Here is a 24,217-nt window from a genome sequence, read left to right as displayed (position 1 = left end):
AGGTAAACCCCATGACTACAGAAACTAAAAAAAAAAAACAAAATTAGCAGGGCATGGTGGTGTGTGCCTCCAAGTCCCAGCTACTAGGCTAAGGTGGGAGGATCGCTTGAGCCCAGGAGCCATGTTTGCACCAGTGCACTCCACCCAAAGGAAACAGAGCAAGACCCTGTCTCAAAAGAGAAAGAAAGAAATTGACTCCTGTGAGCCTTTTGCACTGGGAAATAATATTGCATGGTGAAGAGCGTGTGGGTTATGGATTCAGAAAGAACTGGTTTGCAGCATTCTAGCTCTGCCATATCCTGAAAGAACTCAGCTTGGTTACTTAACCTTTCTCAGCCTTGACTTCCTTATCTGTAAAATCAGGAAACTAAACCTATCAAGATTGCTGTGGATTAAGATAATTTACTATAAAGTATCTGGCAAAGAAATTTGATAAAATGTTAGTGTTCTTGTCCCTCTCCTCCTCCAGGTTAATTAAAACAAAACTAAACAAAAACAGACATAAGCATCTGGGCACAGAGGCAGAAAAACCTTGTAATCTATAGTTACACAACTGACAAGGAGGATCCCAACAATCCCTAAGAAAGTCTCTCTCCTCCTCATTACACATACAAATTCAGTCCCTCCATGCATAAGGCTCCTGATTCTCTGACTTTCAAACAGGAGCTGACTTTGAACTCATCTTTGACCTAACTCTATCAGTACACCTTATGTCTGAGTATCTAACTCTTCAGTATCAAAACTTCTCCTTCCATCTTTCCAGTGTTCACTCAATTAGTCATTGCTGATGCCTGCGCCTTAGGTGGGGATTGGATCTCTCTAGCTTATAATGGTCCACCTGCAATATCACCATGATGCCGTATGGTGCCCAGAATCAGCCTGCTATACCCTGGCACCTGACTTCTTATGTCACTAATGTGCCCACCAAGGTTTCTAGCAGAGCAGTCTGAATGACAATTTCCCTGACAGAAACTAGAAGTTGGTATTTCCATGGTTAAGGTGTGGGGCTCTAGACTGTGAATCCAGAGCCAACAATTCTGGCTGTGCAACTGTAAATGAGTTATCTAACCTCTCTGTGCCTCCATCTTTAAAACATGATAATAGGCCAGGCACAGTGGCTCATGCCTGTAATACCAACACTTTGAGAGGTCAAGGCGGGCAGATCACCTGTGGTCAGGAGTTTGAGACCAGCCTGGCCAATATGGTGAAACCCCGTCTCTACTAAAAATACAAAAATTAGCCAGGCGTGGTGGAGCACACCTGTAATCCCAGCTACATGGGAGGCAGGAGAATTGCTTGAACCCGGGAGGCAGAGTGCAGTTGCAGTGAGCTGAGATCATGCCACTACACTCCAGCCTGAACGACAGAGTGAGACTCCCTCTCAATAAATAAATAAATAAAATATGATAATAATACCTACTTCCCAGGTTTACAATGAAGATAAAGTGGAATGACGCCTGCAAAACGCCTGACACAACATCAAGCACACAATAAACACTCAAAACATGAGCGGATCACATTTGTACACCTCTGTCTTCAGCAGTTCCTGGGTACAGTTTTGACAAGGAAAGCTCAAAGCGAAAGAGACTGGTACAGACAGCCTGGGGACAGAGCTGACTTACTGCCTGAGACTTCTGGTTTGGGGGGACCACAAAGATATTCTGGATCTGCATCATGGCAGCAATGCTTAGAATCTCCTGAGAACAGCCGAAGTTTCCTATAAAACAAAAAGCATGTTTGGTTTCAACCATATAATATGTCAACAAGAAGTGAAAGACATTTTATGATACTTTCCTTGCACCACACTGAAGACTAAGAACATATTTTTTTCTATAGCTTAATTTTTTAAAGTTTATAGTATATAAGCCTGTGCAACATGGCAAAACCCCATCTCCACAAAAAATTAAATAATTAGCCAGGCATGGTGGTATGTGCCTATGGCGCAGCTACTCAGGAGGATTGCTTAAAGCCGGGAGGTCAAGGCTGCAGTGAGTCAAGTTCACGCCACTGCACTCCAGCCAGAGTGACAGAGCGAGACCCTCTCTCAGAAAAATAAAAATAAAAAAATAAAGTTTATAGTATATAAATATTTCACTCAGCCAAATGTGAAGTCCCATATGTAGCCCAGATGAACAGTAGCCTTGAAGGACTCCAAAAAAGAAGGTGTTACTGCCCTCTGCAGCTGAAATATGAGGGACTCTGACTGTAAGCCAAGGTCAAGACTGGCCCCATCACTAAGGGCAGGTCAGCTCCACACCTGCTCCCTACTCTCCTGTGGGAACATCTGGAATCCTGGCAGGAAGTCCGAGAGGGGAAGGGGACAGGGAATGAGAGGCTTGTACCCCTTCTGCTGTTTCTCTGCTCCTGACCACTTCTATGAAGTGGCTTCCTTCTCAAAAGGGTTCATCTCAGCTGGGAAGCCCAAGGCACAACTAGACCAGCAAAGCATGCTGCGGGGCTGCTGGAGCACCTGGGAGCACCTGGAAACAGAGTCGGCAGCAATCACCACTCCAGGGCACAAGACAAAGCACACTGCACTGCCCGTGTCCCATCTCCCCACCGCCTCCCACCTCATGAATGATGCACTTCCCCAGTCCACACTTAGAATCCTGTTTCTCGGCCGGGTGCGGTAGCTCACACATGTAATCCCAGCACTTTGGGAGGCCAAGGCAGGCAGGTCACTTGAGGTCAGGAGTTTAAGACCAGCCTGGCCAACACGGTGAAACTCCATCTCTACTAAAAATACAAAATTAGCTGGGCATTGTGGCACACGCCTGTAATCCCAGCTACTCAGGAGGCTGAGGCACAAGAATCGCTTGAACTGAACCTGGGAGGCAGAGGTTGCAATGAGCTGAGATTGTGCCACTGCCCTCTAGCCTGGACAACAGAGTGAGATACTATCTCAAAAAAAAAAAAAAAAAAAAAAAAAAATCCTGTTTCTAAACGAAGCCTGAGGACAAGTAGTTGTTTCAAAACATAATTAGTTAGCTTTCCCCATACTGGGTCTGAATCTTCATAAACTGCCAGTTGATATAAACGTTAGACAAAAGCAAGAAAAAATTAAACTCTTTCCCAGGGGTAAAAAAACAAATTATACTTTCTAGATGATTTTGATTTCTAATTATGAGAAGACTTCCAGATCTTTTATCCTAGAACTCATGTCCTCACAAAAATCTGAAGAAGTCAAAGAAATTGGAACCTTCGTGTACTGCTGGCAGAAATGCAAAATGGTACACCCCTTAACGGAAAATCATATGGCACTACCTCAAAAAACTAAAAATGGACTTATATGCTCTAACAATCGCACTTCTAGGTATATATCCAAAGGAACTGAAACTGATATTTCAAGGAGATAACTGTATTCCCATATTCATTTCAGTATTATTTACAAAAGCCAAAATTTGGAAGCAATCCAAGTGTCCATTCATTGGATGAATGAATAAAGAAAATGTGGTATATATAAATATGTACACACACAATGAAATAACATGCAGCCTTAAAAAAAGAAGAAAACAATGTCATTCACGACAGCATAAATGGAACTGGAGGATATTATGCCAAGTGAAGTAAGGCAGGCGCAGAAAGACAAACACCATATGATCTCACTTATATATGGAATCTAAAAAAGTCAATCTCATAGAAACAGAGAGTAGAAAGGTGATCACCAGAGGCTGGGAGATCCCTTAACTGAAACTAACTAAGTTTCAGTTAGACTGGTGGAATAGGTTTTAGTGATCTATTGCACTGCATGGTGACCACAGTTAATAATAATGTATTGTATATTTCAAAATTGCTAAAAGAATAGAATTTTAACATTCTTAGCACAAATTCTTAGCACAAAAAAATGATAAGTTGGTGAGTTGGTGAATATGTTAATTTGCTTGGTTGAATATACAATGTGTACCTAGATTAAAACATCACACTGTATCTCATAAATATATACAATTATTATTAGTTAATTAAAAATAAATTTTTAAAAATTAAAGAATTATCATGATTTAGTAATTCCACTTCTGGCTATATACCCAAAAAACGTAAAACAGGGACTCAAAAGATATTTGTGTATCCATGTTCATAGCAGCATTATTCACAACAGCCAAAAGTTAGAAGCAAAGTATCTGTCAACAGATAAACAAAACATGGTATAGATATGCAATAAAATACTATTCTGCCTTAAAAATGAAGAAAATTTTAACACATACTACGACATGGAAGAACCTGGAAGACATTATGCTAACAGACACCACAGAGCCACAAAGGACAAATACTGTGTGATTGCACTTCTGAGGGTTCTTAGAGTAGTCAAATTCATAGAGACAGAAAGTAGTGGTGGTTGCCAGGGGCTGGGCAGAGGAGAGAATAGGGAATTTGTGTTTACCAAGTATGGAGTTTCAACGGAGAAGATGGAAGAAGTTCTATAAATGGATGATGCTGATGGTTGCACAACAATGTGAACATACTTTGTATCACAGAACTACACATTTAAAATGGTTAAAACAATAAATGTTATGTTACAGATACATATATACTTTTTTACCATATTGTACCCTCTTCCCCAGCATGCTCAGAATTCAGGCAAACAACACCTCTGACAGTCCAAATAACATCAATTCAAGCTATCAGGCTCTACCCACCTGATTCAAGCAGCATTTTGGCAAACATGGGATTCAAAGGAAACTCTGCAATTCTCATGCCAAGTGGTTCAGTCAGGCGACAGTCTTTGTCCAGACCTGCCGTAAGAACAAAAGAAATCAGAAGGTAGGTACCATTGTGTTGGAAGGCACACAGTTGTTGAGAGAATAAAAGAAAATATATGCTAAAAAGAAGAAAGTATCCAAAAGATGATTCATGCACTACCAAACTCCATGACACTAGAGTGCTATTACATTAAAAGAAGAAAAGATCTCCACTGAACTCTTGAATACCTAGTTTTTAAAAACTGATACTTCTAAAGACTTCTATTCAAGGACTTAATTATAAGGAAATGCCCTGCAGCCTTCTGCTTGTACCCTCTCCCAAAGCCACAACAGCCTCATCTGTTCCCACTACTCCAAAGAGACCACTCTTCCCAACAATCTAACAACTGGGTAGTGTCAAACGCAAGGCATCTTCCTGACAGCCTCGGCAGCACTCAGCTCTGCTGGCTGCTGCTTCTTAGAACTACCCTTCGCCAGCTTCTGGCCCCCCACTCTCCTGGTTCTCTGCCATCCCCCTTGTCCCCTCACTGTCTGGACTTTGTTCCACCTCCAGGACAGGACAGGCCACAGATGTGCCAGGATGGCATTGATGGAATCCCATGTCCTGTGCCCTTCTCATACTACACGAGTGATATGGTTTGGCTGTGTCCCCACCCAAATCTCACCTTGAATTGTAAACATGTCAAGGGCGGGGCCAGGTGGAGATAACTGAAACACAGGGGCAGTCTCCCCGTACTGTTCTCATAATAATGAATAAGTCTCCCAAGATCTGATGGTTTTATAAATTGGAGTTCCCCTGCATAAGTTCTCTTGCCTGTTGCCATGTAAGACATGCCTTTGCTCTTCCAAAATTATGAGGCCTCCCCAGCCATGTGGAACTCAGTCCATTAAACCTCTTTCCTTTATAAATTACCCAGTCTTGGGTGTCTCTTTATTAGCAGCATGAGAACAACAATGAGCAACTACAAGGCCAGCAACCTAGAACTTAAACACTAACCCAGATCCCTCTGGTGCCAATACCAGCCCTGTTCATGTGACTGCCTCCTGAGCACTTTGCTGAACTGGGCTGACTCCTTCAGCTCCCCAACTGCCCTCCTTGCGCTCTAACACTTGCCAACATCCAGGTATTGGATTCCCAAGACCCCCAAGATATAGACTACTGTTTTACTACTTAAATGCTGCAAGACCTCAGAGTAAGGCAGAGTTCAGTAAGACATCTCTTTAAAGGTGATGACTCAGCTTGAAATTAAATGAAGCTGGGGGGGCTCCCTCTACCTTTTCCAGCTTATTCAGGCTATTGAAGAAATAGGAAATATTTTAAATTTCATTGTTTGACTGGAGAAAAATCATCCCAAATAAAAATTCCTATGCTGTCAATATTCTCTCATCCTCACTACAGATCAGCCCAGGAAACATGCTTTCGGTTCCTAGTACATGCTTGAGAAGAGGGGGTGGAAACCTTCTCCAACACACATTCACTCCAGGTTGATCTTATGTAAATCCAGCTGAAGGTCTTTTAAATCACTGGCGCTCTTTTAAATCAGTAATTGGCTATTCACAGAGAAGTAAAATCAACATAATGAATGAAGATGGACCCCTACCTCACTCCACACCAAAAAAGTAACTCAAAATGGATCAGACCTAACGTAAGGGCCGAAACTATAAAACCCAGGAGAAGATCTTAATGACTACAGGTTAGGCAAGTTTCTTAGACATGACACCAAGGGCACACGTAACAAAAGAAAAATACAGATAAACTGAACCACACAAAAACTTAAAATTTTTGTACTGCAAACAATACTAATAAGTAAGTACATGTAAGTAAAAAGCCAAACCACAGAAATGGGAGACATATTTACAAACCACATATCTGATAAGAATATGTGCCCAGAATATATAAAGAACTTCAACTCAATTTAAAAACACAATAGCACAAATAAAAATGGGCAAAGGATTTGAACAGACTTTTCTCCAAAGAAGATTTGCAAATGGGCAGCAAGCACATGAAAAGGTGCTCAACATCATGACTCATCAGGGAAACGCAAATCAAAACCAAGAGATACCACTTCATACCCACTAGGCTGGCTACAACACAAAAGACAATTACAAGCATTGCCAACAATGTGGAAAAACTGGAACTCTCATACATTGCTGGTGGGAATGTTCACAAAAGCATATTTACATGCTAATATTCATAGCAGCATTATTTATATTAGCCAAAAATTGGAAACAACCCAAATATCCATCAACCAATGAATGGATAAAAAATATGTGATATATCCATACAACAGAATATTATTCAGCGAGAAAAAGGGATAAGGTATGAATATATGCTACAACATGAAGGAACCTGGGAAACATCTTACTAAATGAAAGAAGCTGCTGTGGTTTGGATGTAGTTTGTCCCCACCAAAGCTCATGTTGCAATTTGATGCCCAACGTGACAGTGTTGGGAAATGGGGCCTAGTGGGAGGTGTATGGGTCATGAGGGTGATCCCTCATGAACAGGTTAATGCCCTTACCCACGGTGAGTAATGGATTAGTTCCCATGACAGCAGGTTCTTAAAAGAGCCTGGCTTCCTCTGTTTCTCTTTCTGGCTTCCTCTCTTGCCATGTGATCTCTGCACCCGCCCACTCTCCTTTTGCTTTCCGCCTTGAGTGTAAGCAGGCTGAGGCCCTCCTCAAATACAGCTACCTAATCTTAAGAGCTTTCAGCCACCTGAATCGTGAGCCAAATAAACCTCTTTAGAAATTACCCAGCCTCCGGCATTCTGTTATAGCAACAGAAGACAGACTGAGACAGAAGCCAATCACAAAAGTCCACATATTATACAATTCCATTTATATGAAATGTCCAGAAAAGGCACACCTGTAGAGATAAAAAGTCTCTATAGAGATGGAACCAGAAAGTGGTTGCCCTGGGCTAGGGGACTAGGGGGAAAGAGAATGAGAAGTTTGGCACTAATGGGTAAAGATTTCTTTTTTGGGTGATGAATATGTTCTACAATTAGACTGTGGTGATGGTTGCACAACCCTGAAAATACGCTAAAAGCCTCTGAATTTGAACACTGTAAATGAGTGAACTGTATAGTACATAAACTATACTTCAATACAGCTATTTAAAAAAAAGTAATACTCAAAATAAATCTCAAAAAGCAAAATCTCCACTAAAACTTAATTCCAAATTGGAAATTATATTCATTTGTGGTACCAGTCACAGAAGAGACAGTACTCCCCGAAGAGGTGAATTCGGACTATGATTTTCTCTATGTCAAGATAAATGCTATTAAGGTTGGTACAAAAGCAATTATAATAACATCTTTAATCAACAAGTGAATAGAAGTTCCCCCGTAACATCGTATTTCCTTGCGCAAACAATACTAGAAGCTGATAATGTCCCCAATTCTCCACAAGTAACTCCAGGAATGAAATGAAGAGGATTTAGGGAGGGAATATTGAGCCGTGATGAAGGATGTGGTTGTTAGGTGGAGAAAAAAGGTCTGGGGAGGTAAGATCTGACATCCTGGTTGGGAACTGCTGATCTCTAGACATCTCTTAGGAGTGTGGCCCTGGTGATTCTTATTAATAGCTTCTGACGAACTGGCATGTTTTATATACTGGCTGTCATAATCAGCTTTCATCTGTCTAATTATGGGCCCAACTTTCTATTTCAATAAAGTACCATTAAGGGGATTATATATATAGGGAGAACCAACCCCATTTCTGAAGATACTAAGAGCCCTAAAGTGAATACGACCTCACTTTTAATATCACAAAAGAGAACACATAATAAGAGAGAATGATGAGAAAAACTGGCATACCTCCCAGAGCATACAGTAACTCCAAGGCTTGAACCATCGACTGTGCTGGAGGGGGCTGGAAAAAACATTTAAAAATCTTCCTAAATCAATTTATTTGAGCAACAAACATTAAAATGTGGCTGTTTCCTTTTCAAATCCACTCTCCCCTCTACCATGCCCCATTCTTCCCAGCCTCCATGTTTCTGTTCATGCTGCTGGCACTTCTTGAAATGTCCTTCCTGTTCTTCCAGGCACCCCTGTACCGCTTGGTCTTTAAGGCTCAGCTTGATGAAACATTTCCCTTCGAAGCGCTCCCTCATCCTCCCCTCCATCAGATGTGATAGGTCCCTATCTTAAACTACCTCTTCATTTTCCTTAAACCCTCCTGAGCCATTTCTAATTTTTACTTCGCAGACTCAACCTTCTACCACACTGGGGCCCCAGGACACTGCAGCACCCGGGGATGATTTCTCTTTGCATCCCCCAGAGACCCACTCCAGGCCCCATGGCGGGTAAATAACATGTGCTAAATTTGTTTTTTCTTAATCCCTGTCTGGAAACTGCAACATATGTTGAATTTGAATTTCAAAAAATAATAGTTCTAGAGAACCTAAAGTTCATAAGCAAAGCTGATGTAGTGAGCCTCAGTCTGATTTTCCAGATCTTTACCTCCTTTTCTTCTACAAATCTTGACTGAGCACCTAAGTGCCAGGCATCATATTGTTTTCTTTTTAAATTATGTGGTTTCTAATAACCCAGGTAATAAAATTATAGTACGGTTTTAAACTGCATAGCATGTTTTCTAAATGCATTTTTTTCTAAATTCACATAGCATTTTTTTCTAATTGCATTCACATAGCAAATGTATTTTCATCATCACATTGTTTTAGCTCAGTTTTACAGATGAGGAAAGTGAACTGTAATAAGGAAAAGACATCTGAACAAGGTCATACAGGCAGTTGGTGGCAAAGCTGAACTCAGGCCTCATTTTTCCCAGTCTACCTCCCCTACTTTGTTTGCCAAAGACCAAAGTTAAACTATTTTAAACATTGTAGTGACTGAACGAACACACAGGTGAACACACTTACAAGGGCAGGAACTAAACCTATTGGATTCATTACACAGAGAGGATTCAACAAATCAACACTGAGCAAATCATGTAAATGATCCACTAGCCCTTCCTTGGTGCCTACAACATCCTTCTCTACAAAGAGGCAAAACGGGTAACACCTAAATGAAGGAGCTTAAACCCTCTGGGATCTTTTATACTGAGAGTGGATGAGATAACAGGAATAGCAATCTCTGAACTAAGCTTTTAACAATAACAGAAAAAACTAACAAGGTCATCTCTGACTCAATTCCTGGCCTGATTTCTAGTCAATTAACAAAAAAAAATTATCCCCCTCCCCACAAAAATCTTATCCATAGCATTTTCATCTAATCACATTCACTAGTATTTCTCTATGACCTCAACTGATTTGGGATAATACAGAAACACTTTTAACATATCTGGAATTACTGTGTATGTATAGTTTTAGTGTGGTCTTCTCACTACATGTTTTTCTGTTTTCATTGTTTCTTGCACCCATACAAACTTCACAGTAACTACGTGGGATGGCTGCGTAATACTCAATGACGATCATACTCCATAAAAAAGTCAATTTTCTTATTGCTGGGCAATTAAGTTGTTTCCAGTTTTTCACCATTGTAAATAACATTGCTAAATATACAAAATTATATGTACTCTGTAATTTCAACCATAAAAACCACAATTTCAGGGGATAATAACCAGAAGGAAGTATGTGAAGATAAACTTGTATGTATTCTTTTTCATTTTTCAGCTGTTCTAAAGTTTTGCGATGCTTTTCATTATTTATATTTTTAAATTTAATATAAATGCTATAAGTATTATCATATATGTAAGCTTTTTTTTTCTTCTGAATTATTTTTTCAGCAGAAATTTTTATGAGAAGAAATAGCAGGCATTTCTACAGCTCATTAAATGTTGTCAGAAAGTCCTCCATGGGGACAGAAACAGCATAACATGGGAGGAATTTACTTTCCCAAATTGTGGCAGTTTTGGATTTCTTTATTTTTCTTTATACTTGATCATTTAATTAGTGTAAAGTCAACTGCCCACGGTGGCTCACACCTGTAATCCCAGCACTTTGGGAGGCCAAGATGGGCGGATCACCTGAGGTCAGGCATTCAAGACCATCCTGGCCAACGTGGCAAAATCCCGTCTCTACCAAAAATACAAAAAATTAGCCGAGCCTGGTGGCTCTTTCCTGTAGTCCCAGCTACTTGGGAGGCCGAGACACGAGAATTGCTTGAACCCATGAAGCGGAGGTTGCAGTGAACTGAGATCACACAACTGCACTCCAGCCTGGGTGACACAGTGAGACTCTGTTTCAAAAAAAAAAAAAAAACAGTGTAAAGTCATCCTTTATAGCTATATCAACATGCAGTCACCTCTCTTCTAGAGAAGCTCAACATGTCCTAATGATAGTTACAATTTGAATTTGTGCTGTTTTTTCCCTTTAGCTTTATTTATTGAATATTTACTGTGAATGATGTACGTATAAAAATTCTTTGTATTTTTTGAGATACTGATCTGTCATTTCTGTCACTGTATGTTTTTCTTTAATTTTACATGTGGGGCTTCTCATAAGCTTTTAAATTGGCACATACTGTTCATCTTTTCTTTCTTCTTTTTTTTTTTTTTTAAGAAGGAGTCTTGCCCTATTGCCCAGGCTGGAGCGCAGTGGCACAATCTAGGCTCACTGCAACCTCCGCCTCCCAGGTTCAAGCGTTTCTCCTGCCTCAAGCCTCCCAAGTACCTGGGACTACTGGCGCATGCCACCATGCCTGGCTAATTTTTGTATTTTCAGTAAAGACAAGGTATCACCATGTTGGCCAGGCTGGTCTTGAACTCCGGACCTCAAGTGATCCACTTGCCTTGGCCTCCCAAAGTGCTGGGATTACAGGCATAAGCCACCATGCTCAGCCTGTTTATCTTTTCTTTATAATATCTTCTACTCTACACCAATAAACAAAGGGTCCATTTTCCCTATACTTATGGTAAGTACACAATTCTCTTTGGGAGAGTTGATATTTGTAAGTTCTAGTCTTTCATTCACCTATTTTACCATCACATATGACATTAGGGACTTTACGATCCAAGAATCCAGACTTGTCATACCATATACAGTTGGGAAAAAACAAAGTTCCCAAATCAAAACAATTCTAGAAGAAAATATGAGTGAATATGTATTAACTGACCCAAACATAAGAAGTACTTCATAAGCACAAGAATAACCAAAGAGGCCGGGGGTGGTGGCTCACGCCTGTAATCCCAGCACTTTGGGAGGCCCAGATGGGTGGATCACCTGACCTCAGGAGTTCAAGACCAGCCTGGGCAACAAGGCAAAACCCTCTCTCTACCAAAAATATAAAAAATTAGCCGGGCGTGGTGGCACACACCTGTAATCCCAGCTACTCAGGAGGCTGAAGCACAAGAATCACTTGAGCATAGGAGGCAGAGGTTGCAGTGAGCCAAGATGGCACCATTGCACTCCAGCCTGGGCTACAGAATGAGACTGTCTCAGAAAAAAAAAAAAAAGAAAAAAGAATAGCCAAAGAAATCATAAAGGCAAAAATAGATTACTGTGAATATATTTAGAATGTCCATACATTAAAAAAATAAAATAAAATACAAATAGAAAATATTTGTAAGAAATATTATAGATAAAGATTAATGTCTTTAATATTCAAAGGACTCTTGAAAATCACTAATAGACACAAATTCTAACAGATAAATAGCTTAACAATTCAGAAGAAATACAAACTGACTAGTAAATGTTTTATAAAAGCTACCTTATGAGAAATTTAAAATAATTATAATAAAGGTAATTTCCCCCTCTCTCTCTGGCCAATCAAGTCAGCGAAACTAAAAGAAGATAACATGGCACAATGGAAGTACCACAAGGTGGGCATTCACGCACTGCTAGAGTTGACATTGGTAAAGCAATCTGGCCATGTAACAGGACCCTCAACAGGACTATGGCCCTTTGACCTAGTCATTCCACTCCTAGAAATCATCTCAAGAAGCAATCAGACACAAAGGTCTTCCTGCAGCTCTATCTAAACCCTCCAGGATCCCCTAGTCATGGTACTCCTGCATCTAGGCCTGTACAAAGACTAGCCGTCCTGTAACTCTCCACTCCTCCCAACCTGGTGAGATCCTATTTGGGTTTCAGGTTTCACCTGGGACATGACTGACTAAGGGGGGGCACTTCCTCTGCCTCTCAGAGCCCTGGGCACACTGCTCTGTAATTACCCACTTACTTGTCTCTATTCCCCAGCAGACAAGAATAGGAACTATATAAGAACAGGAATTGAGGCTACCTTGTCTGGCTGTTTTCCCCTACGTCCTGCACAGGGCCTGGTTGCAAAGCAGACACACAACACATGACCTGAGTAGGGAAAAAAAAGAAAGACAGCATGCCCTACGACAGTGTCCTGACATCCCCCTGTGAGCTCCCTAGCCTCCCTATTGCCCCAGACAGCAGGCAGGACTTACCGACATGAAGTGGAACCTGAGGACATTGTCAATTCCTAGCGCTTTCAGCTGCAGGATGACAGGTGCCAAATTACTACGCTGCATCTCAGGAACCGTAGACTGAGGCAACTTGTCAAAGGCTTCCTCTGAGGATAGGAAATCAGAACTGTTTGGGACCAAATGTCACAATCAAATGCAATCACTATACCAAGGGACAAATTTTCTTCTCTATCTTGAACAAGAAGCTCTAGGATTCTAGGAGCAGATGCACATGATACCACGATATAAAGTTATTTTTATACTTAGGAAAGACCATTCTATTTTAAAATGCCTTAGATAAATATATTTGAATACATCTTTATAAAACTTTTCTTTTGCTTTAAAATGCTGTTTTTTTAATGTTTTTTGTCAGCAAAACATTAAATCAAACCAGTAAGTATTTGCTGAACCACTCTATCAGTTCCCAGTTGCCACCATCTCTGTTTGGAATAAGTCAAGGAAGCAAGAGCTTCACATACAAGCAAAGAACAACCTCAAGATAAATCACCAAAATATAACAAATGACCAAATCTTATAAAGAGCAAAAATTGTCCAAATCAAAGTTTTGAAATCAACGAGCCAGGTACACAATATCGTTCCCAGAATCCAGTGCTGCCCCAAACCAAGAAATGTTTACATGCCCTGCCAGGAAAAAAAGGTGACCTTACACAGGAAAAATCATCCTCAGACACAGAGATCCCAAGACAGGAAGGGCAGAAAAGGAGGGGGAAGGAGAATAGACTTTGGAAGAAGGCCTTTTTATAAAAGCTAGGCAGGAAGGGTGCGGAAAAAAGAGGAAGAGTTTAAATCATTTTCATGTATATTCTGAACGCTTAAGGATTATATAGAGAATGCTCCACCTACCAAAATCTCCCACATCAGTCAACATTTTAACTGATGTACACCCTTCGTAAACAATACAAGGGTGACCCAACTTCCATTTAGATCTTAAAGCTTTAGTTAACTAGAAAAAATAGTGCCTTGAAGAAATACCAGTGTCCCTGAAGAACTTCAAAAAGGTTTTCTTTGAGAAAATAGACAACCAATATTCTGTGGACTAACTGATACAAATTGGGTCTAACCGGAAGGTTCTGGATGACAGCCAACAGCAAGAAGTTCCAAACGAGACACTTCAACAGCATTTGGGGTACAGCTTCTTGATAATATAACCCCATTTTCCAAGCACTCTACTGACCAAAGGAGAAACAAAGTTACCACATAAGAGGACCATTCTGCCGAAAAAGCTCACAGGAAGTGGGTGTTTCCTGAAAGTTCAATGACATGCAAGTTCTCCTGAGGACCCAAGTGTGTGAGGCATAGGGCCAGAAGCTGTAGGAGTCGCAGGCAATCCCCTTGAAAAGCTTCAGTGATATGCAGGGGTCTGGGACCTGGACCAGAAACAGTTGACCCTCAAGGAGAAACAGGAAAAGTCCCAAGGAGTGGTCTTCCCAAAGAGAAATGGAGGCTTAGGGAAGGAGGAAGCAGGGTGGCTGGAGGAAGGCCTCCAGGGAAGCTGCATGTTGCCATTTGAGGGAGGATTTGAAGGACAAGGAGGATCTGTTGGGCAAAGAGGAAACAGCCCAAGGAAAAGGTATCAAAGTGTTTCTCATGCAGAGGGCATGTCGTGTAGTTCAGCTGGGAAACAATGTGTAGTGGTTAGTAGAAGTAAGCTGAGGAAAATTCCTGCATGGTTTGAGAAACTGTGGAGGGTCTGAGCAGGTGGCACCCTGTTCAAAGCAACACTTTCTGGAGGCTCCTGTGAAAGCCTAGAGGCTGGACACCAATGCATTCACTATAGTCAGGGGCCATCCCCAACCCAACTTCCACTAAAACTGCTCATGCAAAGGGATTCAGCGACTTTTCACCCAAACCCACCTGCCTATCTTTAGTCTGTGATTTCTTGGCGCATGAGATAATGCTGGCCTCTATAAAAGTAACTTGAGCTCCTTAAAAGTTAAACAAAATTACATATAACCTTGTAATAGCCAAACAAATTAAAAACACCTACTCAAGTACATGTACATGCAGGTTCATACCAGCACTGTTCACAATAGCCAAAAGGCAAAAACAGCCCAAATGTCCACAACTAATAAATGAACAAAGTGTGGTTTACCTATACAACAGAGTATTAGTCAGTAATAAAAAGGAATTAAGTACATGCTACAATGTAGATAAACCTCAAAAACATTATGCTAAAAGAAGCCAGAGACAAAAGGTCACATATTGTATGACTCTTCACATGAAATATCCAAAAGAGAGAAATCCATTGAGAAGAACACAGGTTGGTGATTTCCAGGAACTCGCAGCCAGAAAGAATGGGAAGAAACCGCTTAATGCATAAGGGATTTTACTCTGGAATGGCTGAAACGTTCTGAAACTAGATGGAGGTGGTGGTCACACAACATTGTGAATATAATAAATTGTTCACTTTGATTTGGTTAATGTTGTGTTACGTAAATTTCACCTCAATAAATAATTTTGAAGAGAAAATGTCTTGAAATCTTCTCTGCATATCAGAATCCCTTTCAGTCCTGGCTCTCCCTTTTCTACTCTAGTCATTTCTTCTTAGCATCTTCAGTGGTTGCCCTTGGTCCTCTGGTCCTGGGTTCTGCCTATTCTCTCCCTTCCACGAATGTTCCAAACCCACTTCCTTCCCTGCAAGTACTTGTACATTCCATTCCCTCTGCCTGGTGTGCTGAAATTGAATCTCCCCAATCACCTCTTCACCTAGATAAGGACTCTACTGTCAAAAAGATCAGGCTCAAGCACCACCCTGGTTGTGAAGCGCTCCCCAAAGCCCCAGAAGGATAACACCAGCTTCTAGGAGAAGGCATCTAAAGTAGCTTCATGAGGGAATTGCCATCTGAGAGAGGATTTGAAAGATAAGGAGGATCTGCTGGGCAGAGAAAACAGCCCAAGGAAAAGCCTCTGCTCTCTGCTTCCAAGGCTCCCGATTCTTTATTGCTCCCTATCATACCATAGTATGCTGATCTGTTTGAGGTCTACCTCCACCACCAGACTGTCAGCCACTGTGGCCACAGACCGTGATTACTAGCCCCAGATCTCCAAGCTCTAGCACCATGGCCAGCATACAGCAGGTGCTCTACAAACACTGCTAAAAAGAAAGATCAACATCAGCCCATCCTGGCTAACATGGTGAAACCCTGTCCCTACTAAAAAAAAAAAAAATACAAAAAAAAAAACTAGCCGGGCGAGGTGGCAGGCGCCTGTAGTCCCAGCTACTCGGGAGGCTGAGGCAGGAGAATGGCGTGAACCCGGGAGGCGGAGCTTGCAGTGAGCTGAGATCCAGCCACTGCAATCTAGCCTGGGCGACAGAGCGAGACTCCACCTCAAAAAAAAAAAAAAAAAAAAAAAAAAAAAGATCAACATCAAAGACTGAAAAAGGACAATGATAACCAGAAAGGAAAAGAAGAGACAAATGGCAGAGCTAAAACCCCTGGACCTTCTTCAGGGGTAGCCACGCCAGAAGAAACAAAACAAAATAAAACAGAAAACCCTGGGCCTGGTTAAATGAATGCAGATGGATACTGGATAGAGAAGTGAATTAATAATGACTTGGAAATTGAGTTTGGACAACCGGGGAAAATCTCAGCAGCATTCCCCACAAAAGAGAAGTGCAGAGAGAGAAAGAGCAGCTCTGGGTCCATCACTGTCTGTAGGTAAGGCTGTCTTCAAGCTGGATAGAAAGCTCCAGAAGGGCTGAGACAGTATTAAAATTGCCTTCTGTTCCCTCAGAGCCTACCTAGCATGATGCACAGCACAGAGCAGGAGTTCATTAACTATTTGTTTTCTATGAATGAGTCTCGGAACAGACCTTCCATTTTCACTTGGCAAAGATGCTCTGAACCAGAAGTAAAAGTGGAACCCAATGTGAGGCTCCACAAGACTCAGGGACCTCAGAATACGAAAACAGCACATTAAGTCAAGAAAGAAAGGCAAGAAAGGATCCAGGACACACAGTCCATGCCCTAGGGGCGCATGGCTACACAGGTCTGTGCCCAGATGTTAGGGCAGAACAGGATAGCAAATAGGCGGTCACTCACAGGCCGGCTTTGGCCAATGGGGACTAGTAACAAAGAAATACCGTATTTAAAGTGAGGAAGGTGGTGAGGGGCAGATTACACAGGGCCTTGTGAGGAAGGCCTGTATTTTATGTTAAGTTCTACCATTTGGAGTAATCATTTGCTATACTCTGACGCCCAGGTTGACTATGAGAAAGTCAAAAACCCTTAGGGAAAGCCACACTAACCTGTATAAAGGCGATAACATTTTCCCGAGCGACTACGACCACCACGTCCTGCTCGCTGGTTAGCTGATGCCTGGGAGATTGGCACCACCACCAAGCATTCAATAGCTGTCCTGGGATTGTAGGCTCGGAGTTTGACAAAGCCACAGTCGATCACATACACAATGCCACTGATTGTGATAGAGGTTTCTGCCACATTGGTGGCCACTATCACCTAAGTTCCGCACAGAAAGAAGAATAAAAGTCATTTTACTCTTTTTGCTTTTAATAAACTCCTAAAAATCCTAAAAGATTTAACATTTCCAACATTGCAGAATCTGTGAGAGGCAGTTTAATATACTAGAAAGAGTGTGAGTTTCGATGTCAGGGGGTGCCCTGGATTTGAATTCTCCCTACTCATGTGACCCTGGATAAGTTACCCAACCTCCTGAACCTGTTTCCTCATCTACATCATAAGATTTACCACCTCCCTTAGGGCTACTGAAGGGACTATATACAATTAATATATAAAGTGATCAGAGCCTAGTATTTGTTAGTTTTTCCCTTTGGCATAACCAAAGTAAATCACCACCACCTTGCGCAGGTATAGTCATTTATTCATTCATATCGTGATTACTTCCTGAGGGTATGCACTTTGTCAAGCACTGTTCAAGGTGATGGGATGTAGGATAAACAAGACAGACAAGGCCCCTGCTCTACAAGAAGCAGCCAATCCTACAGAGATCTAAGAAGAAGAAACAGTTCAAAGGAAGGAGAAACAGCCAGTGCAGCCAAAATATAGAGTAAGTACAAGATGAGGTTGCAGAGGGAGGCAGAGATACGATTATATGTAGTCTCTGGGCCACCACGAGGTATTTGCATTTTATTCCCAGTACATCAAGAGCTGCCCCTGGAGGGTTTAAGTAGCAGGGGACACATACATATAGCAGTTAGAACTATTTTCAGGCATTTTACATTTTATAAATCATTTTATAAAAATTATTTTATAAATGATCATTTTATAACATAATCTTCCTAATATTTTTATGTAGTTGGGATTAAGATATTATGCTATTAAACCACCTATCTGAAAGTTATTATTATTTATGTTTTACAGCTGCAAAAACTCAGATTCAAGGTCAAGTCAGTCATCCCAAGGCACACAGTAGCTCAGGGGCAGAATCCAGGTCTCCTGATTGACTGGCTGCAATTAATGTTTGATGCGGCAGACTCAAGTTGCTCCATCCCAATGGTCAAGAAGCTGAGCACCCTCATCCAGGTGATCTGAAATTGGGAGTGGATCCTCAGACCATCCCTCACCTGCTCTATTCTCTGCCATCTGTTCATAAATAGCTACTACAGTAAAAGCTGTCCTCGGGCTGGTTCTGCGCGGTCCTCATCTAATGAAAGGAAAAGGCAGAGTCAGGCCCAGGGGGACCATGAACAGCGGGCAGACTGGCTGCCTGCCAGCTCCTTCAAACCAGTGCTTTCCACCACACCCTTCCCCACTCTCACTTCAAGGCTAAACATTTTTAAGCCACACCTTGAATTAACTGATTTAAATTTGGCCCTTTAAAATAGGCAAGCTGATACTTAAATTATTTAGAAACCATGTGTACCAACCTTTCTATTCCTCCTGACAGATGACCTAAATCCCCACAAACAATCCCTTCAGCCAAAGTAAGCATGAGTCGTGGGAAATATTAGGAAGGCAGAAGAGAAGAAAAGGGAAGTCACCTGATCTGATAACTACTGTCAGAGTGACCCTTCAGTGGGACGGGTTTAGAATCTTCACAACGGGCCAGGCGCGGTGGCTCACGCCTGTAATCCTGGCACTTTGGGAGGCCAAGGCAAGCGGATCACAAGGTCAGGAGATCGAGACCATCCTGGCTAACTAGTAACCAGTCTCTACTAAAAATACAAAAAAAATTAGCCGGGCATGGTGGCGGGCGCCTGTAGTCCCAGCTACTCAGGAGGCTGAGGCAGGAAAATGGCATGAACCCAGGAGGCGTAGCTTGCAGTGAGCTGAGATTGCGCCACTACACTCCAGTCTGGGGAGACAGAGCGAGACTCTGTCTCAAAAAACAAAAAAAAAAGAAAGAAATCTTCACAATGTATTATCTATTGTGTGCTTTTAGATCTACTACACAGAAATACAGACCTAGAAGTCTGCCTTGTATTTAGTAAGTTTCAAAACAAGTAAATAAGCATCATTATGATCATAGACGGCTGCCAACACCCTTGGTCATCAGGATAGTCTCACCTTTCTGACACTGCGTGACACCCTTTCAAATACTTTCATTTGCTCAAAGGAAGGCAGTCCTGCATACATGGGGAGAACTCGGAGGTGTCTCTTCATCCCAGTGCGAGCTAACGCCCGAGCCTGCTCGATGAGCATCGACACAACAGTTTCTACCTCTTCCTAAAGACATTGAACCAGGAACCAAAGAAACTGAGATCACTTTAAAGCATGCTATTTTATCATACTGAAAGAAAATCAAAGTCAGAATTTGGATTTTAATTTTGGTCAGATGTAATAATTTCAGTGCCATCATGTTCCACTCTGGGATGATATTTAATTAAATGCTAATAAACAATGATAACAATGGGTGAAATTTTGCAACTACACTATTAGTTACTAAAAAATCAATGTGATCTGCAATGAATGGACGAGTTCCTAATAAATAAAAACAATGACTATTTTACCCAGCATACATATACAGTGTCAAACAAGCATCGCAAGCATATGGACAAGTTGTAGCATATAAAATCACTAGAAGCTTTCTCCAAAAAAGATTACTGAACCATGGAAAGTGTTTGGCAGTGGAAAAGATTACAGTTGGAGGGCAGGTCTGAATAGTGTTGCCACCTTCAGTGAGCACTTGGGTCTGCTCAGTTGTTTTAGCAGTAATATGGCCACTTATCACCTTCAGGATGAGCTGTAAAGGTGTCACTGGAAAAAGAGGTACACAGCAGCAACATGTGTGTAGGACCATGGACCTAATGTAGTATCCAATTCTGGCAAACAAAACAGCCCTCACTCAACTACTTAGTTTATTTTGGAATCAGTTAATACATTTAAAAAACATTTAACCCACTGCAGACAGAACAGGCAGGGGTTAACGACTCCCTGACAATCTAGATGGTAGATGAATGACATCAAATCAATTTTTTACATAATTATGGAACCACGAAATATAACAAAACATGAAATAAATGGCTGAGTAAAGTAACAAGGCTCTGTATTAATTTTGGTGCTGTCTTAACATGTCTGTTCGTCAGAGAAGTACAATGGCATTACCTGGCCAGTAAGAAATGCTAAAATGTCTCCGTCTCCCTCTGTCTGGTGAATTTTCACCACAGTTTCCACAGTTGATTTGATATAATCTGGAACAGGACTGAAAAGACAAATGGGATGAATTCATCACTAGAATATGCTCGTTAATTACAGATCAATTACCCTAATAATCTGGCAGCAAAGCTCATAAAAGTGAGTTTGGGCCTGCCCAGTAGGTAATTAGTACATTGATAAATAAAATAAATATTCATTTTTTTAATCTAATATTCAAGAATAATCCATAATTATATGTCAACTATGATTTTTAGCTTCATTTGCAAAGAAATAAAATGATATACCCATACAAACAGATGTGCTATCTTTAGTATGCAAAGACATCGGACCAGTGAAAATCGGGAGCTGTGGTCCCAGTGCTAAAGCCCTCGCTCTTCCCAGCCCGTTTTCCCTCCTAATCAATAGCAGCATTTATGGGTCGGCTGGATGGCCCTGATGGATGTGCTCTGCAACAAAACGATTCAGAAATCAAGTCCACAACTCTGGATTTATCAGCCACTGGAACAGGCTCCTGGTCTTTGTTTGTGCAGTGACTAGTACAGGAATTAGGATGGCCCCTTGCTTGTCCAAGTAGACTACTCCCAAAAGTGCCAACTGGGCCTTCTAGCTAGGGATGTAGAGAACTGAGAGCCAAATGATTCAAATCACCAATACTGCCCCTGCTGACATGCAGCCTTGTAAACCCCAGTTCTGAAAACTATCAAGCTTCCCTCCCCAAAACCTTTCACCACTTTTGCTTTCTCTGGCTAAGCTACTAGCCACAGATTCACAGAAACTTGCGTGTCAGTGTGAAGAGTTTAAACTAAATTCAGCAGTGATGCAGAGCAGGGTAAAAACATTCTAGACCAATGACAAGGGACACAAAACATGCTCCTCCCCATCCTTTAGAGTTGTGAGCAAATGCAGTTCTGACATTCTACATCAGAGACCGAGTTTTCTAATTACCATCATCAAGAAATCAAGCATCATCAAACCTTTGTAGATAAAAGATATCCACCGGAAATGTTCGCCCTTCCACTGTAAGGATCACACTTGTATCCCTTGCTGGATCACTGGTTTCATTTTGATTAAAGAAATCCTGGAATTTCTAAAAAGAAAAAAATTAATTCTTCATTTCTCTTAGAGAAAAAGGTTCATAGCGATTCATGGAAGGAAAAAAATAATATTAAAACTGACCAAAGACAGGTGAGTAGCAAGGATTACATATACGCAATACAGATTATGGGTTGCAACATACATTTTTTAAATTCACATTTTTCTAACTGCAATTGCGGGGAATCACATTTCAACGACAGTCTTTACTAAAGTTTTCATAAAAATAATAAAGGTTAGATTTCAAAAGTGCATTCAGTATAGCATCTGAGTTAACATGTAGCTGTAGTATTAGTTATCTTATTCCTATCCTCTCTATTTCATTTAAGCAAAAATTTGGTCAAAGGTGTGATTCAAGTTCAGTACAGGTTAGATCAGGTTGGTGCGTAACTCTATCTGGAAAACATAGATATGATCATTCGAGTTATCAATTTATAAGGAAACTTTTCCTTCTGTGAACAGTAGGTGTGTTTCTGGCCCCATTGTTACTGGTTTTAGGTCACTTGATGGCAGGGATAGTGTCTTCTCCATCTTTACACACCCTACAGTAGTGAGTGCGAGGCTTTGCATGGGGTAGGCCATCAATCATGTACTTCCCCGACACTCCTGTAGTACCGTTGGGAGAAGTGTCTCTTGGCAGTTTCTCCCAAACAGGTGGCCACATCCTATTTAATGGTACTTGACTACCACTTGCAGCCCACAAGGAGACCTGTCTTAAGGGCTCTGGCCAATGATGGAGGAAGGAAACACCACCAAAGATCCTCTCTTGGGGAATGTGACCCTAAGGTACAAAGAGAAGCTGAGACTGAGAAAAGTTAAGTGACTACTATGCAGGCAGGCAAGTGAGCACCAGATGGGAAGCAGCTGGTATCCACTGCAGAGGGGGCATGGATGTCCCGTCGGGTGGAGTGCTCCACTATTTGAATCTGGGTCCCCTTTCCATTCCCCACCTCTACTCATTTCCCCAAGGCCTGGCCACGTAACTGCAAAGCTTGTCTTTATTTCCCTATGTACCTTTATAAAATATGTCCATCCTGCTCCAGGAAACCCAGAAGCCCAGGAGCTGTGCTAATGAACGGCATCAAACACTAAGTGAAGGGGCTCTGAGGGGTATTTTTAAAAGAGTAAACTGATTTAACTACAAAGTACACGGATGTTATACATTAACCTCAAAATTGAGAAGAATAAGCACAGACATAAAAGTGCCTCATGCCAACAAAACTATGCTTTGCTATGCAGAATTCCACACAGTACCCCTGTTCACTTTCTTTTGGGTAAATTCCCTGCAAGTCGCTTCAGCCTTCCTGCAGCCCTATGACATGCACAGCACAGGTACACTAGAAGAAACACACAAACAAGTGGGAACAGACACCCCAGGCCCCAAAAGAGTAAAGAGTTCACAGAAGGCAGATGTGTAAAGAGTTCACAGAAGGCAGATGTGCAAAGAGCTGATAAAATAAACCCTAAGGCAGACTGACCCTGTGACCAGGAAAGAGCTGCAGATTAAAATCTGTAGAATGAAAAGTTAAGAACTACTGGCTTTCAGGGAGAGCTTTATGGAGGCGGCAATATCCCTTGCCTGCACCGTAAAGGCTAAGGAGGATTATTACTGGCTGGGAAGGGGAGACATCCCTTACCAGGACAACAGCACAGTGTGGACTAAAATGTAAAGGGGTCCCTAAGGGAGAACACAGGCAAGGTCTAGGGCAGGCCTCCCTCGTCTCTGAGTCAGCCCTCTCATCTGCAAAATGGACAACCTGCTATCCACCCTGCAAGGTTGCTGTGAGGTTCAAATAAAGTGTGTGGGACAGCTGTGGCACACGTCTAGCCTAGAATAGCACTCAGTAAGTGATGTTAGCCATAACTCTGAAGGGACCCAAGTGCTGAGCTGCACTGACACTTTATCCAATGGGCAAGACAAGGGCAGTGAGGATGGGCATGATATTATCAGACCCGCAAGCTGGATCCTGGACTCCAGTGGCCATTTTGGAGAAGGGCAGAGGAACTAAAAGATTTGAGGCAAACAAACTAATGAAGCTATCATAATAGTGCAGGGGAGACAAAGTGTGAACCTGTGCAAATCATTCCACAGATACAACTGGTAGGAACTAGCAATCAGTGAGTGAGTGTGCACATACATGCACATTGGAAAGAAGGCTGGAGTGACTTCTTACTCAACCGGGGATAAAAACTTCTTAAAGCAATGGAGGTCTTGGTCTGAATGATCACGAGAAAGAGACTAAGATGGAGAATCCGAGAGTCACAAGTTTATGAGTTTAGGATGTCCACGGCTAGCCAGCTGCCAGACAGCTAAGGCTAGTGTGCAGGCACACAGTCAAGACTGCCACAAGCATGAAGGCTCAGCTGAACTAGGGGCCACAGGGGTGTGTAGCCTTGAGGGGGAAGAGCAGACAGAGAAGGAGCCCAAGA

General features: G+C 41.7%; 1 protein-coding gene across 3 annotated transcripts in view; it reads right to left on the bottom strand.

The window, feature by feature from the left end:
- The window catches only part of DHX35 (DEAH-box helicase 35), an 83,638-nt gene that overhangs the window by 19,695 nt on the left and 39,726 nt on the right, over window positions 1–24,217 (bottom strand). For 2 of the 3 annotated variants that reach the window (XR_001882740.1, XM_017859118.1), the window contains exons 9-16: window positions 21,670–21,782; window positions 20,645–20,741; window positions 19,607–19,765; window positions 17,368–17,578; window positions 13,080–13,204; window positions 8,519–8,573; window positions 4,635–4,730; window positions 1,623–1,717 (exon numbers count right to left, since the gene is read on the bottom strand). Coding sequence is in view for 2 of the 3 variants with exons in the window: in XM_017859118.1 (XP_017714607.1) it covers window positions 1,623–1,717; window positions 4,635–4,730; window positions 8,519–8,573; window positions 13,080–13,204; window positions 17,368–17,578; window positions 19,607–19,765; window positions 20,645–20,741; window positions 21,670–21,782 (951 nt within the window). In the remaining variant the exon portion in view is untranslated. The remainder of the gene's footprint in view (window positions 1–1,622; window positions 1,718–4,634; window positions 4,731–8,518; window positions 8,574–13,079; window positions 13,205–17,367; window positions 17,579–19,606; window positions 19,766–20,644; window positions 20,742–21,669; window positions 21,783–24,217) is intronic. The other variant, XM_017859119.1, reaches the window with a different exon arrangement.

This window comes from Rhinopithecus bieti, unplaced genomic scaffold, assembly GCF_001698545.2.
Source record: "Rhinopithecus bieti isolate Rb0 unplaced genomic scaffold, ASM169854v2 scaffold_38981, whole genome shotgun sequence".
In the NCBI taxonomy this organism is placed as follows: domain Eukaryota; kingdom Metazoa; phylum Chordata; class Mammalia; order Primates; family Cercopithecidae; genus Rhinopithecus; species Rhinopithecus bieti.
Note: the sequence above shows the minus strand (reverse complement) of the source record. Positions and strands in the feature narration are given on the sequence as shown.